Source organism: Epinephelus fuscoguttatus, linkage group LG18 (assembly GCF_011397635.1).
Source record: "Epinephelus fuscoguttatus linkage group LG18, E.fuscoguttatus.final_Chr_v1".
NCBI lineage: Eukaryota > Metazoa > Chordata > Actinopteri > Perciformes > Serranidae > Epinephelus > Epinephelus fuscoguttatus.
In genome coordinates, this window is record NC_064769.1 from 39,292,842 (window position 1) to 39,309,443 (window position 16,602).

The following is a 16,602-nucleotide window of genomic DNA, read 5'->3' on the forward strand; positions in this document are numbered from 1 at the left end:
GTGGTTCATCTGTAACAGCAGACGATCTTTGGTTTAGGAAAATGGCGTCAGATAATGGACTGGCCTCTCTGGTAGGAACCAAACTGTTCTCTAATGTTTATATTACCTGTGTGTCAGGGTTTAATGTGTGACCTGCTTCATTACAGAGCCTCTAACGAGTCTGATTAATTAACTAACTTAAAGTTTAAAGGTTTACAGAGGCGGGTCAGTGAGCTAACGATGCTAATGCTAACTAGCCGAGAGGAAAACACGTGTAGGAACAGTCCTGGAGATAAACACGCTGACACGTCGTGTGTTCCCACCGATGACATGAAACAGAGTCTCACACCGAGTCAGAACAACAGGGCTGGTTTGTGTTGTAGAAACACTGAGTGTAGAGCCTGCCTGGTTTGTAGCCTCTTCATAATCGGTTCCTATCAGCTGTCAGAGGACATATTTCACTGTGACACAGAGTTAGATATGTATACACTCATTGTGTCAGTGAGAATAACCACTGTGCTGAATTGAAGACGTGTCAGGGGGTTAGGTTAAATACAACATGAATGAAATAAAATGAAACAGGAAAAGAAAAAATAAAGGAATTCAAAGGAACATTTAAATATTCCAGTATTTGATTTACCAGTGAACATGAGCTGCTCTCTGTCTCACACTTGTGATGTCACAGACTTTACAGATAAATAATAAACAGGCGACCGATTTTATTTGTTTTCTTTTTATACAGAAGTTATTTTTATTCTGTTGTTGAGTTCTCAGCACTGAAACAGACACAGTCTCCATATACTCACATGTACATGCAGAAAATATTCAGATTTAAAAAATACAATATTCCAACTGAGCTGTTCACATGTCTGATGAAAAGAATTAATCCGCTAAAACTCGTGTTTACATGCAGCCACTAGCATCCATGTTGTCACAGACATGGACGTGAACTGTGAGAGAAACTGTTCTGTAAGACGAACCATACAGAACAGTTTAAATGTCCTTTTAATTGGTAAGTTACAATAGTATTTATGTCATTTACAACATCTTTGTAATAAAAATAACAATAATAATAATGTTTATATAAAACAGAGTGACAAACTGCTGAAATATCAACAATTTAAACAGACAAGATGTAAAAATGTGTTTTAAAAGAAAAAAATATTTTTATTATAAATTACTTTATTATTATATTATTAAAAAACTTTAAGTAAAAGTAAAAATAGTAAAAACAGCAAAAAAGTTAATAAAAACATGGAAAACAAACTCAAAAAATCAGTAAAATCATAAAATAAAGAAACAAAGGTAACATATAAACATATATTAAAATAAGTATAAAAAACCCCATTAAAAAACAGGAAAAGGAAAAAAAGTAAACATAAAAACAATAAAAAAAAAATTAAAGAAAAACCTTCAAAAAATGGTAACAATATGAAAACAGAAAAAAACAGGAAATACAGTAAAAAAAAAAGGAGCAAAGAGATAAATAGTCAAACAATGGAGCACAGTTTCTGGATGAGCTGAGAAAATGAACAGTTTATATCATCATAGATTTCTTCAGATGATGCTCTGCAGGGTAAAACTTTTTATTAACAAGTCAATAAAAAGATTCAGAGTGTTAATAAACAAACACAGAGCCAATAAGAAGGAAAAAACAGCTCCACCCGTCAACATGGGAACCAACAATGAAAGACAGAGTCGTCAGAGGGATCCAGGAGAGAGGACGATAGTATGAACTTAAAATGACGACAAAGTGATGAACTTGTGTGACATACGCAGGAGCAGCGTGTTTGATTACAATTTGTCAGCTTCCATATTTGGCACAGAGGTTAGAAATGTTTGTCAGGTGGTGAAGAAGCATGCAGTCGATCCTTTGATGAAACAATGCGTTTGGTTGTCCGTATGTTGGAGGTGAAGAGTCCGTCCATGTCCACAGGACGAGCCGTCAGGCCAGAAGCGAACATAGGATCCATACATACCAACGTAGGGTCAATATAAACCTGTTTGTAACTGTAAAGGAAGCCTCTCTCATCTTATGATGTGTGTGTGTGTGTGTGTGTGTGTGTGTGTGTGTGTGTGTGTGTTTTGGTCCTCAGGGGGTGGAGGGAGCCTCGGCAGCGGCTCACGCTCTGTCTCTGCCAGCAGATGCTTATGGAAATGATGTAAGTGGAGTTTATCATGTGTCCAGCCTGTGATGAGTCAGTGTGAGAGCGTCACTGCTCTGGTACTCGTTAAAGTCCTGAAAATGTCCTTCAGTTAAAACCACAGACAGGTGACATCAACATCACTCATCATCTCATTGGCTACAGCGTTCTGCTGGGAAACCTTTGGTCCTGAGGTTCATGTGGACGCCACCCGACAGGCTCCACCCACCCAACCACTCTGTACATTTCCAGTCACAAGCTGCGAGCGTTTAGACACACAGAGCCGGATTGGCGAGTTGATCCGAGGTGCCCAATTTTCCGCCTCGTAGGGTAGACATATTGGTGGAACCCTTTTAGTTTAAACAGACCGAGGCGGCCTTCTGCAGTGGGAGGGGCTGTTGAAGACTTGTGGGAGGAGCTGTTGATGACTTGTGGGAGGGGCTGTTGATGACTTGTGGGAGGAGCTGTTGAAGACTTGTGGGAGGAGCTGTTGATGACGCTGCACGTGCGAGCCACTGGCGGTGGATAAACAGGAAACAGCTGATAGCAGGAATTAGCGAGCAGCTAGTAGCAAGAGGGAAACACAAACCTGACAGACACTGTAAAGATGAGCAACTGGGGAGACAAGGAATTGCGCGCCCTCCTTGTCCTCGCAAACGAAGAGGCCATTAACCGTCAGATGACGGGGACGGTGAAGGACGGGCCGACTTATGAGAGAATCACCGAAGGACTGACCAGCCGCGGCTTCCCTCCCACGTCACTGTTTACGTCACACGCTGAGCTACATGTTTTGTTACTTGCTCACGCCCCCCATTGCCCCGAAAAAGGCACATTCTGTATAAACAAAAGTAGGTAGGCGGCATTTTGCTGCACTCCCTGATTTTGTTTTTATACTGCCAATGCTGAAAAAAGACTGATTGGGCTTTCCTGCAAATTTGCACAATTCCTGTCTAAAAAGAGCTTCAGTGAAGTGTTTCTACAGTCCCAGCTGGACGAGGACATCTAACTGGCCTACTGTCCTTGTCCCAGGATACAAGCACGGGAGGGGAATCCATTTATTGAGCCAAGTATGTGCGACTCCTCTACGATAGGTGGAGATATGCCCCCTTTCAGCTTGTTAGTATTGGACCTTTTTCCTGTTGACCTATTACGTCACAGACCAAACAATGGACAAACAAGTTAGCTACGGTTAGCTAGCAGCTAACTGCTACCATGGTGGACAACTTTACAGCTCTGTACATTTGGTCCGTCCAAAAAGTCACGGCTCTGGATGGAGATTTCTCCATGTTGTTACCGGCTTCTTCTTCTCTTACACATTTAATGCTATTTAATGTCTGAAAATCCACGATGCGAAAAATGGAAAAAAATTGAACCTGTTCTGAAAATTTTAATGACGGATGAAAGTTTCGTAAATGTGATTGACACAACGTGACGTTTTAGACATGCAACAATTTCTGGCAAAGAAAACAGAGTCAGTGTGCAAAGGCCTGAAGTCCAGCTTCATTCTGTTCATGTATTTGTTAAATCTTTATTCTCTGGACTTCAGCGTGCACGTCTCAACACAAACTGTCTGCAGTTTACATCACGTCACCCCAACATGTGTTGATGCTTGTAACGGTACATGTGACCTAGTAACTAAATAACCTTTGACCTTTGTGTGTACTTTTTTCTTTCAGCCGCGGCTTGAAGTCATGTGGGCGATGAAGGCCTACAACCACGCAGAAGTTTACTTCAATGTAAGACTTTGTATTTATGGATACACACTACTATATACTGTTAACATCTATACGTGTGTGTGTGTGTGTGTGTGTGTGTGTGTGTGTGTCTAACAGATGAACTAAAACTCGTCTTCTGTCTTCAGCTCATTTCATCCGTCGATCCGAGGTTCCTGAAACTGACGAAACTGGACGACAAAATCTACTCGGCCTTCAGGGAAACGTTTAAAGACCTCGACATAAAGCTGCTGAAAGCAGACGACCTGAAATCTGACAAGGCCAAAGAGGTCAGTGTGACGCCACGACGACACTTTAGGGGATATAAACATGTGTTTCTACAAAACCTTGAAGAAGTCAAACGTCTGCGATGCATCACTGTTTAATTTTGTCTCAACACAAAGAAGCTGCACAAGAACATCAACAGTTCAAAATGTAATGAGGAACTCTGCAGACAAAGTAAAATCTGAAGAACTCAGCACTGCTAAATTTGGATATTCGACTATTTTTATAATTGTTCAGTTGATATCATGTACAGAGGTTGGATAGACCACTGAAGTTATGAGCCAGATGTTGTTAGCATAAAAAAACAGTTGCTTTTGTTATGAAGTTTGAAGGACTAACATAAAGCTAAGAGGTCGTTTAGTGTTTGAGTGCAGCCAGAGGTTTTAAAAACTGAAAGATTTGCCACAACGTTTGGTTTGTTTGGTAAAACCAACCTTAAGATTTGCTTGGAAAAAAATAAAAATAAAACGTTGACATGGATTTAGTTCGTTAACAGTGGGCTGCTGCCTCCGCACTGTGGCCTGAGGTGTTATGTTTTCGGTTTGTCCATCTGTCTGTCCCATTCTCATGAAGGCAAATTTCCTCAAATTTGGCACAAACATCCTCTTGGACAAAGACTGTTTAGGTTTTAATGGTCAGAGGTCAAGGTCATTGTGACCTTGTGTTTGTCTCATTCTCGTGATATCTTAAGAACACTTTCAGGGTATTTCTTCAAATTTGGCACAAACATCTACTTGGAATCAAGAATGAACTGATTATATTTTAGTAGTAATGCGTCAGAGGTCAGGGTCATTGTGACTTTGTTCATCTCATTCTCAAACGTAATATAATATATATTGTATATATTATATAATATAATCTCAAGAACACCTCGAGGGAATTTTCTTCGATTTTGCAAAAACATCCACTTGAAATTAAGGATGAACTGCTTGGATTTTGGTGTTCAAAAGTCAAGGTCATTGTGACCTTGTGTTTGACTCTTTCTCGTGATATCTCAAGATTGCTGTGAGAGAATTTCCTCATATTAAGCACAAATGTCCACTTGGACTCAACAATGAACTGATTATATTTTGTTGGTAATAGATCAAGGACATGGTCATTGTGACCTAGTGATTTGGCACTAACGTTCACTTGGAATTAACTGATTAGAATTTAGTGGTCAAAGGTCAAGGTCAGTGTGACCTCTCAAAATATGTTTTTTTTTTTTTTTTTGGTCCATAACTGAAGAATTCATTCACTAATTCTGACCAAACTTGACTCAAATGTCTAACAGGATAAAATAATGAAGGTCAAAAGGTCAAAGGTCAGCTTGATTGTGACATCATCATGTTTTAACGTCATATCTCAGGAACAGAAGGGGAGACATTTGGTCAGATACTGAATTGGTGACTCTAATCTTGAAACTGTGCTGACTGTATAGATCTTCTGTGTGTGAAGCATCCATGTTTCAGAGCTTGTGGCTTCTTTGCAGCAACAAATCTAATTAGTGTAATCTCAGCTCACTTGTTGACGCTTCTTGCAACATAACTGATGTAACGCAAACTTTTACAGCTGCAGGGCACCAGATGAACTTTCTGAGCTGAGTGTAGCAGTGTATCTGTGTTGTCACTGTAATAATTCACTGTGTAATTTGTACAATGTTTGCGTGCAGATATGGCGTCCGTTCTGTAACCAGTTTGAAGGACTCGTCGAAGACTTCAACTACGGCACCCTGCTCCGTCTGGACTGTGAGAAAGACTACACAGAAGAGAACACTATATTTGGTAAGTTTGTGTCTCACAGTGGAAAACACATTATTATTGTTTACAGCATGAAGTGCCGTGAATCTTTCCCTGTGTTCAGCCACCAGAGTTCAGTTCTTCGCCGTTGAAATCGCCCGCAACAGAGAAGGCTACAACAACACCGTGTTCACGTCCAAATGTTCCAAGAGCTAGTCTCAAAGTAATGAAGCCATCAAACAGCGCTGTGTACCACCACTGGGACCGTGGTGATGGACTGACACACTCTCCGTCTCCTGAGCGGGCAGCCTGTTATCTACTTGCAACACCTTTTCTGAAAATATCCATCAGTGGTTTTTTGTTGTTTAATACTGACGTCTTATAAAAACTCGATCCTGTCTTTGGTGCTGTTTCAGCACTGTTCTGCATTTTGTATTTACTGTAAAGTTTTATTGTGCCAATCATAAATGGATGTTTATTTTGTAACACTGAAGTTGCATTTGTTTGCCTGTAACTGAGGAAACCATTAATAAAAACCCAGATGCATTTTACTGAAGGTGGTCAGACTGTTCATGACGAACATCACGCACAGAGGGTTTTAGTAGCAGAGTTAATCACACCTCAACAAACATCTGGATTTAGATGCCACATAGATTTTAAATGTTCAAACAGTCATAACGACAAATATAACCCTGGTTTAATGAGTTTATTTGATGTTTTGGACACAACCAGTGTTATCCATTAATAAGTGTATTTAATTCTGTGCCAGGACGAGGAGACAGGAAGTGTCTGATGAAGATGATCCTACTCAAAGATACACGTTTACTATGTGTTTTATATATATCGTAACAAACTGACGATTTTTCATGGTTTTGGACGACATGCTATACTATGACATTTTTTCATGATTTTGGACAACATGCTATACTATGACTTTTTTTCATGATTTTGGACGACATGCTATACTATGACGTTTTTTCATGATTTCGGACGACATGCTATACTATGACTTTTTTTCATGATTTCGGACGACATGCTATACTATGACATTTTTTCATGATTTCGGACGACATGCTATACTATGACGTTTTTTCATGATTTCGGACGACATACTATACTATGACATTTTTCATGATTTCGGACGACATGCTATACTATGACTTTTTTTCATGATTTCGGACGACATGCTATACTATGACATTTTTTTCATGATTTTGGACAACATGCTATGACATTTTTCATGATTTCGGACGACATGCTATACTATGACATTTTTTCATGATTTCGGACGACATGCTATACTATGACATTTTTCATGATTTCGGACGACATGCTATACTATGACATTTTTCATGATTTCGGACGACATGCTATACTATGACATTTTTTTCATGATTTTGGACGACATGCTATGACATTTTTTCATGATTTTGGACGACATGCTATGACATTTTTCATGATTTCGGACGACATGCTATACTATGACATTTTTTCATGATTTTGGACGACATACTTTTGACTTTCATTTTTTCATGATTTTGGACGACATACTATACTATGACTTTTTTCATGATTTCGGACGACATGCCATACTATGACGTTTTTTCATGATTTCGGACGACATGCCATACTATGACGTTTTTTCATGATTTCGGACGACATGCTATACTATGACATTTTTTTCATGATTTTGGACGACATGCTATGACATTTTTTCATGATTTTGGACGACATGCTATACTATGACATTTTTCATGATTTCGGACGACATGCTATACTATGACTTTTTTTCATGATTTTGGACCACATGCTATACTATGACATTTTTCATGATTTTGGACGACATGCCATACTATGACGTTTTTTCCTGATTTTGAACGACATATTATTGTATGACTTTTTTTCATGATTTTGGACGACATACTTTTGACTGTGACATTTTTTCACGATTTCGGACGTCATATGACATTTTTTCATGATTTCGGACGACATACTATACTATGACATTTTTTCATGATTTTGGACGACATACTATACTATGACGTTTTTTCACGATTTCAGACGACATGCTATACTATGACTCTTTTACCATGATTTCGGACGACATGCTATACTATGACTTTTTTTTCCTGATTTTGAACAACATATTATTGTATGACTTTTTTTCATGATTTTGGACGACATACTTTTGACTGTGACATTTTTTCATGATTTCGGACGACATACTATACTATGACTTTTTTCATGATTTCGGACGACATGCTATGACATTTTTTCATGATTTTGGACGACATGCTATACTATGACATTTTTTTCATGATTTTGGACGACATGCTATGACATTTTTTCATGATTTTGGACAACATGCTATACTATGACATTTTTTCATGATTTTGGACGACATGCTATGACATTTTTCATGATTTCGGACGACATGCTATGACATTTTTTTTCATTATTTCGGACGACATGCTATACTATGACATTTTTTCATGATTTCGGACGACATGCTATACTATGACATTTTTTCATGATTTTGGACGACATGCTATACTATGACATTTTTCATGATTTCGGACGACATGCTATACTATGACATTTTTTCATGATTTCGGACGACATGCTATACTATGACTTTTTTTTCATGATTTCGGACGACATGCTATGACATTTTTTCATGATTTTGGACGACATACTTTTGACTTTCATTTTTTCATGATTTTGGACGACATACTATACTATGACTTTTTTCATGATTTCGGACGACATGCTATGACATTTTTTCATGATTTTGGACGACATGCTATACTATGACATTTTTTTCATGATTTTGGACGACATGCTATGACATTTTTTCATGATTTTGGACAACATGCTATGACATTTTTTCATGATTTTGGACGACATGCTATGACATTTTTCATGATTTCGGACGACATGCTATGACATTTTTTTTCATTATTTCGGACGACATGCTATACTATGACATTTTTTCATGATTTCGGACGACATGCTATACTATGACATTTTTTCATGATTTTGGACGACATGCTATGACATTTTTTCATGATTTCGGACGACATGCTATACTATGACATTTTTTCATGATTTCGGACGACATGCTATACTATGACTTTTTTTTCATGATTTCGGACGACATGCTATGACATTTTTTCATGATTTTGGACGACATACTTTTGACTTTCATTTTTTCATGATTTTGGACGACATACTATACTATGACTTTTTTCATGATTTCGGACGACATGCCATACTATGACGTTTTTTCATGATTTCGGACGACATGCTATACTATGACATTTTTTTCATGATTTTGGACGACATGCTATGACATTTTTTCATGATTTCGGACGACATGCTATACTATGACATTTTTTCATGATTTTGGACAACATGCTATGACATTTTTCATGATTTTGGACGACATGCTATACTATGACGTTTTTTCATGATTTCGGACGACATGCTATACTATGACATTTTTCATGATTTCGGACGACATGCTATACTATGACATTTTTTCATGATTTCGGACGACATGCTATGACATTTTTTCATGATTTCGGACGACATGCTATACTATGACATTTTTTCATGATTTCGGACGACATGCTATACTATGACTTTTTTTTCATGATTTCAGACGACATGCTATACTATGACATTTTTTCATGATTTCGGACGACATGCTATGACTTTTTTCCATGATTTTGGACGACATGCTATACTATGACATTTTTTCATGATTTTGGACGACATACTTTTGACTGACATTTTTTCATGATTTTGGACGACATACTTTTGACTGACGTTTTTTCATGATTTCGGACGACATGCTATACTATGACTTTTTTTTCATGATTTCAGACGACATGCTATACTATGACATTTTTTCATGATTTCGGACGACATGCTATACTATGACTTTTTTCTTCATGATTTCAGACGACATGCTATACTATGACTTTTTTTTCATGATTTCAGACGACATGCTATACTATGACATTTTTTCATGATTTCGGACGACATGCTATACTATGACTTTTTTTTTCATGATTTCAGACGACATGCTATACTATGACTTTTTTCATGGTTTCGGACGACATGCTATACTATGACATTTTTTCATGATTTCGGACGACATGCTATACTATGACATTTTTCCATGATTTTGGACGACATGCTATACTATGACATTTTTTCATGATTTTGGACGACATACTTTTGACTGACATTTTTCATGATTTTGGACGACATGCTATACTATGACATTTTTTCATGATTTCAGACGACATGGTATTTACATGTTAAGTTTTATTTAATATTGTACTCTGACGTTTTTAACTTTTTTTTTTTAAATCAGTTTTTTTCCCCACATACTGTGCTTTGACTTTTATTTTTTTGAGTTTTTCTTTCTATATACTATAATATGATTTCAGTAAAACTTTATTTTCACGCTGCACTGGGATTTTTTTTATTTATATATATATGTTAATGTATGAATTAAGTACTGTACATGCTACAGTGTTTAAAAGAATCCTAGTAAAGTATGTCAACTAAATCTGAGTTAAAAAGTCATCGTATTAAACAGAAAAAAGAAACCATATAAATCATAATGCAGAACGTTGACAAAATGTTACTAAAACTTCATGAATGCAGAAAAAAAATATCAAAGAAGCCACGGTAAAAGTTTTTATTTGCAGCACTTTATGAAAGCACTTGGTGAAATATATTTTATCAGGGTAAAGCCCTTCTGATGTATCACGTCCTTTACAATGAGCTGAGTGGATCAAATAACGAGTTCACTGACTGAACGGGAACAAAGAGAGAGAGAAGCAGTGATGTAAAAATCAATGAGGTTTATTTGCAGTCACAATGCTTACACTATATGTAGCAGACATCCAAACAACTCAAACAGCTATTCACTCTATGGACCCAACACATTCACATCAGGGACACAAACCAAAAAATTAGAAACTCAATAAACATCCATGAGTGCTGACATGGTTAGAAATGAGCTAGTTGTCACAAACAGTTAGCAGCAACATCGTAGAGAGTAACACAAGTTGCTAATAGACTCCACTCCTGCTTCTCTTTTTACACTGCTCTGACTCGGGTCCGTTCTTCAGATATTTAAAACTAAACTGGATTCCTTCAAAAGGAGCTCAGACGTCTCGATAAACTATCCGTCGTCCTTATTTTATCCTGTACGGTGGCACAGACCGCGGCTGTTTGAGCTCCATCGTGGGTTCGCAGCACCATGAGACGCCACATACACACCAGGCAACAGAGAGCCACTCCACACACACACACACACACACACACACACACACACACACACACATCAGAAGGACTCCGCCGCAGGACCTAAAAGGGGGGCAGTCCCAAAGCCTGGTCCAAGGAATCCAGAGTGTAAACAAAATGGTGGAAACTGCACCCGGCCTACCAGAGGGGAACATGTAGCTGTGACCATGTTGCTTACACGTCAATCAAACAAGCAGGTGTGTGTGCACGAGACCGATTGCACGCCGACGCCACCACCGCCACCACCACCGTCTCGCGTCACGCTTTGAGGAGAAAGGCGGAGCAGGGCCAGACCGGACGGGATGTCATAAAGGGAAATGCTGATGTTTTTTCAACCTCAGCGTTGTGTCCGTTCATGCTAACGTCACCTCTTCAGCTGTTAAGAGTCACAAACAAAACTCTGTGGACGTCAGGTCGAGCAGCTCGCGTCTCCGGGAGATTTACAATCAACTTCATATAAATTACTTCAAACTGGAGCTGCAGCTAAAAATAATCAGCAGCTGTTTTTCTTGTTTATTTTTTTTCAGCCCAGTAGCCAAAACAAAATGTCCGCCCTGTTTGTTTCTGCAAACCACAAATATGTTTTACGTTTCACACGTTTCATATTAACGTTTCTAAAGTGACGCAGTACCTGAGCTGACTCTGACAGGGACAGTGGATAGCGTGAAACCTCGGCAAGATGCACGCCAAACTTCAAAGCACTTTCCGAAACGACTAAATGCTATAAACGGTTGTTTATTGTTTTACAATATTGTTTTACTCATTCTTACTTTTCCAGCGGGGACTGTGCCCCCAAAAGGTGATCTTTACTGAACCATAACCAAGTGTACCTAAACTTACAGTAACCACAGCATTGTTGAACGTTTTAACGTAGCCGCTACATATTAATGAACAAATGTAACGCTGCTGTGGTCTGCAGAAACCTACGATGCTAACATTTTTCTGCCGGTTGGGTTGTTTTCTTTCAGTCAATAAATATTCAGTTTTTCTGATGTAATGATTTGTTGTTTTTGTCTCTTCTGTCAGTGAACTGAAAATATTAAGTTTTGGACTAAATAAAAACATCTGAAGTGGAGCTGAAATTATTGAGATAAATCGACAGAAAAATAATTTGGATACTACTGACTGCTGCATAACTGTTTAAGCTAAAACGTAAAAAAAAATTATGTGGCTCAAAACTTCTCTTATGAATACTGTAACTTTTTAAAATTGTTTTATGTTATGTAAATATATTTGGGATTTGGACATCTGAAGTAGAGCTCAAACAATCGACTGACAACAATTTATTTTTAAAATATTTTGGCAATCGCATCATTGAAGCATTTTCTGTAAAGCTAAAATTTAAATTCAAGCTTCGCAAATGTTTCGCAAATTTTCTGAATTTCTTCCGTTATTGTTGTTAAATATATTTAGGTTTGGACAAAATAAAACATTAGAAGTAGAGCCGATCATCACGTGATTAACTGAGCGATAGAATATAATTTGGAAACTATTTTGAAAACACTTAATCGTTTATGCTAACGTGTAAAAACAGCTTTTTAAATATGAGTATTTTCTCAGCTTTTCTACTGTAAAATAAAATATGTTTGGATTTTGGACAAGTAGAGCTGAAACGATCAGTCGATTAATCGACCAACAGAAAATGATTCAATTATTTTGACAACCGCAATTTTATGAAGCTAAAATGTAAAGTGAAGCTTTTTAAATAAATGTGGACTGCTGGTTGGACAAAACTGGGAAACTGTGACGGTGTTTGTGGATGTGTTCTGTTTTTTTCTTTTTTTACAATTTCTCAACATTTTATGGACTAAATGATTAAATCAAGAAGATCTGCAGATTTTACGGACGGTGGTTCTTTTCCCATCTTCAGCTTTCTGTTTTGTCTTTATTTCCTGCCACAGACACTTGATCAGGCTCAGTGCTGCTGTACCGACTGGTTCATGTAGGCAGAAAGGTCAATAAAAAGATCTGGGGTAAAAAACAAAACAAAAAACAAACAAAACAAATCTGCAGACAACTCAATGAAAATATGATTAATAAAATAAGTTTGTTATCACTGCACATGAAAAATGTTCAGCTGCAGTTTTACTGTTTGAGCTGCAATGATGCATCGAATATTCAACTGTGAAATTAATCCTCAACTGATTTGATACAAAATAAAAACGTAAAAAAAAAAATTGATTCCAGCTTTTTAAAAATGGAATATTTTCTGGTTTCTTTCTTCTGTGATAATAACTGCATGTCTTTAGGTTGTGGACAAAACGAGATGTGAGGATGTCATTTTGGGTTTTTGGAAAACAGGACATATTTGCCATTTTCTGATATTTTATAAACCAAACAACTGATCAATAAATCAAGAAAATAATCAGATCAATCGACAATAAAACTAATCGTTCGCTGCAACTACTACAGGAAACTATTTTCAGTCAAACGTTTGAAATGATTCAAGCTGAAGTGAACAATTATTAACATTATCATGCATTAATCTTTAAATTGTTTTCTTGTTTACTGAACTGTGTTGTCACGTGGACAAAAGTTTGAACAGTTTATCCTCCGATCTTTAGCTTCACTGGTTCAAAGTTTCTGAACAATTAAAAGTTTCAGACTGTTTGAGGTTTAAAATGTCTGAAAATATTGTTTGTTTTTCCCACCAACAGTCGGAAAATATTCAGTTTGCCGTCAGCGAAGAAAATGAGCAGATTTTCACATTTCAGAAACTGGAATCAGACTCGCTGATACTTTTGCTTGAAAAGTGACTCAAGTGATATTTCACAAAATTGTTAACTTTTTCAGATTTTCTTTAATGTTTGCTTCATTTCTTGAGAGTTTCTGAATCATTTTAGACGTTTCAGACCGTTGAGTGTATTAAATGTCCCAAATATTTAAAAACTCAAAAACCCAAAAGACATTCAGCTTCCTGTCACTGAGGAGCAAGACAACAGAAACATTTTCATATCTAAGAAGCTGGATCTGCAGTGTGACCAAAACCGTAAATTATCACGACTGATCGATTAAAGAGGAATTAGATGTGTTGAAGGAGTTCAACTGTATGTGAGAAAAAAGTTGAATAAATCTTTGTTTTAATCTGTGTTTTTCTTGAGAAGTGACCAAAATGTTAAATGATCAAAACTGCAATAACTGAGTGATTAAAAAGGAGAAATTTGATGCAGTGGGAGAGTTCGACTGCAGGTATGAAAAAAGTTGAATAAATCTGTTTTAATCTGTTTTTTCTTAGAAAATGAGCAAAACAATAAATTATCAAAACTTCAGTAACTGATCTGTGCCTGACTTTATATGATCACAGTTGAATAAATCTGTTTCACTTCCTGCTTTCTTCTTTGAAAAGTGACTGAAACAATAATCAAAATGTCACTAACTGAACAATTAACGATGAATTCGACGTGTCGGCGGAGTAACATCGCATGTATAGAAAAAAAATAAACCTTCAAATGATTTCAATATAATTTAAATGTATCTGGTCGGTGGACAAATATATATAAACAGGACAGTGAGGCAGGGTTTGTGTTTCATCTTTGCGTCACATCTTGATCATTTCAGTCGTTTTAAACTGTCAAAACAAATTTGTTTGTTTTTCTGACCAACAGTCCAAAACCCAAAAATATCCAGTTTACCGTCAGTGAGCAGGAAAATAAGTTGATTTACACATTTGAGAACCAGAGACGTGTCGATTCTTTTTCTTGTGGCCAAAGTGAGAAATTACAAAATTGTTCATGTTTTCAGATTTTCATCTAAACTTTGCTTCGTTTCTTGAATTTTTCTGAATAAATTATAAAGTTTTGGGTGTGTTTCAAAAACAAGTTTCATGGTTTGAGTTTCTTCTTGAAAAGTGACCCAAATTATAAATGATCAAAACTGCACTGACCAGAGTTGCCAAACATTTTCACCAATGAATTTTCAAAACTTCTTCGTCATATTTTTCCCCATTTCCTTTCAGTAGTTTAGAACAGGTCGGCCTCTGTAGCAATACCACCTTAAATTACTAAACGAGCAGCAAACTGCTACACTTTGATATTCACAACGCCGACTAGCTGCATGTGTCGACAGACCCGACTGGCACACATGAGTTCTTCACTAACCCTCAGTTAGTATTATAAGGAACATATTTTGTTGGACATGTTTTGTTTTTTTTCTGAGCAGATTTTAAACACCTATCAAAGAAACTGATATTCAAAACCTTCAGTTAATTCCAGGCCTGAAAAACAGCCTCTCTAGTTTTGGAATTTTCCAGGAATTTCAGGGCTGTGATCTGACGTCTGATTACAGATAAGTTGAGTTCGACTGCATGTGTGAAACAAGTTGAATAAATATGTTTGTATCAATTATTTTGGCTCCAGTTTGAAATGATTGCTCTGAACACACACACACACACACACACACACACACGATTGTATCACAGATGACCACGACGTCGGGTCGGCGGAGACACAACGCGAGGCTGAAAACTAGCAGGATTGTCCCTTTAGCGCCTGTCCAGCCTGCTGCCGCGAGGGACGTGGCTATTTACATCACTTCAACCAGAGACTTGAGTAAAATGTACAACGTGGATGCTCTGACTCTCCCTGTCTGTTAGTGTGTACCTCTTCTTCTTCATGCTGACAGCTCTGCAGCCTGAGTGCTCCCCCTCACCTCCCCCGTCACCTCCTCGCCAGCTCCCCACGCAGACAGACAGTTGCACTAACTCACTACACTGTAAAAAGCTCAATCACACGGTTTTTGTTTTGTTTTTTTGTGTTTTTCCTCAACTCATCTTTGTGTTTTAAATTCGATCATTATAAACATTGTTCAAAATGTTACGAAAAAAAATGTACACTTGGTTTGTTGTGTGTTTTTCTATACAAGGCAGGCAGAAGCGGATTACTACGTTTACCGGCGTTTGTCCCCTTCCTCGCCCCCTCCTCACCTCCTGTCGCGCCCTCTCCTTCCTCCCTCTGACCTCCTCACCCCTCCGCCGTCAGGAGACGAGTTAGACCATCGCTTTAAAATAGATCTGTATATATTTATATATGCTTATATCAAAAAGGAGTGGGAGGAGGAGGGGGGGTCCCGTACGTGGTGTCGGGGTGAGGAGACGATCCCCAGGCATCCGGGCCCAGGGAGGGAGGGAGGGGGGAGGCTGATGCAGAGAGGGAGGAGGCGGGGAGGCTGTGGAGGAGCGGGGGAGGGGCGGTGAGCTCTGTCTGCAGCTGGGTGGTAAGACTCGTCTGTGTGGAATGTCAGCTCATCATGTCGTTGCTGTTGACGCCGTATGTCGAGTTCTTCATGCTGTCGTTCACCTCCCTCCTGAAGACAGACAGGTTCTGGGTAAACCTGCAGACACACACACACACACACACACACACACACACACACACACACACACAGTTACCATGAGGGTCAAATATTGGACATATCCTTACAGTACTCGAAGGCTGCAGGATT

At 38.0% G+C, this 16,602-nt stretch overlaps 2 protein-coding genes across 2 annotated transcripts in view; one reads left to right on the forward strand and one right to left on the reverse strand.

Moving 5' to 3' along the window:
• pbdc1 (polysaccharide biosynthesis domain containing 1) lies at positions 1-6,389 on the forward strand. The gene is made up of 6 exons (XM_049603869.1): positions 1-71; positions 2,076-2,141; positions 3,800-3,859; positions 3,985-4,125; positions 5,772-5,883; positions 5,963-6,389. The coding sequence occupies exons 1-6, from the start codon at positions 42-44 to the stop codon at positions 6,052-6,054; spliced, it is 501 nt and encodes a 166-aa protein (XP_049459826.1). The 5' UTR covers positions 1-41; the 3' UTR covers positions 6,055-6,389.
• A 4,309-nt stretch (positions 6,390-10,698) lies between these two features.
• The window catches only part of xpo7 (exportin 7), a 43,883-nt gene continuing 37,979 nt past the window's right edge, over positions 10,699-16,602 (reverse strand). The window contains exon 28 of the mRNA XM_049603826.1: positions 10,699-16,491. Within this exon, the coding sequence (XP_049459783.1) occupies positions 16,398-16,491 (94 nt within the window). The 3' untranslated portion in view covers positions 10,699-16,397. The remainder of the gene's footprint in view (positions 16,492-16,602) is intronic.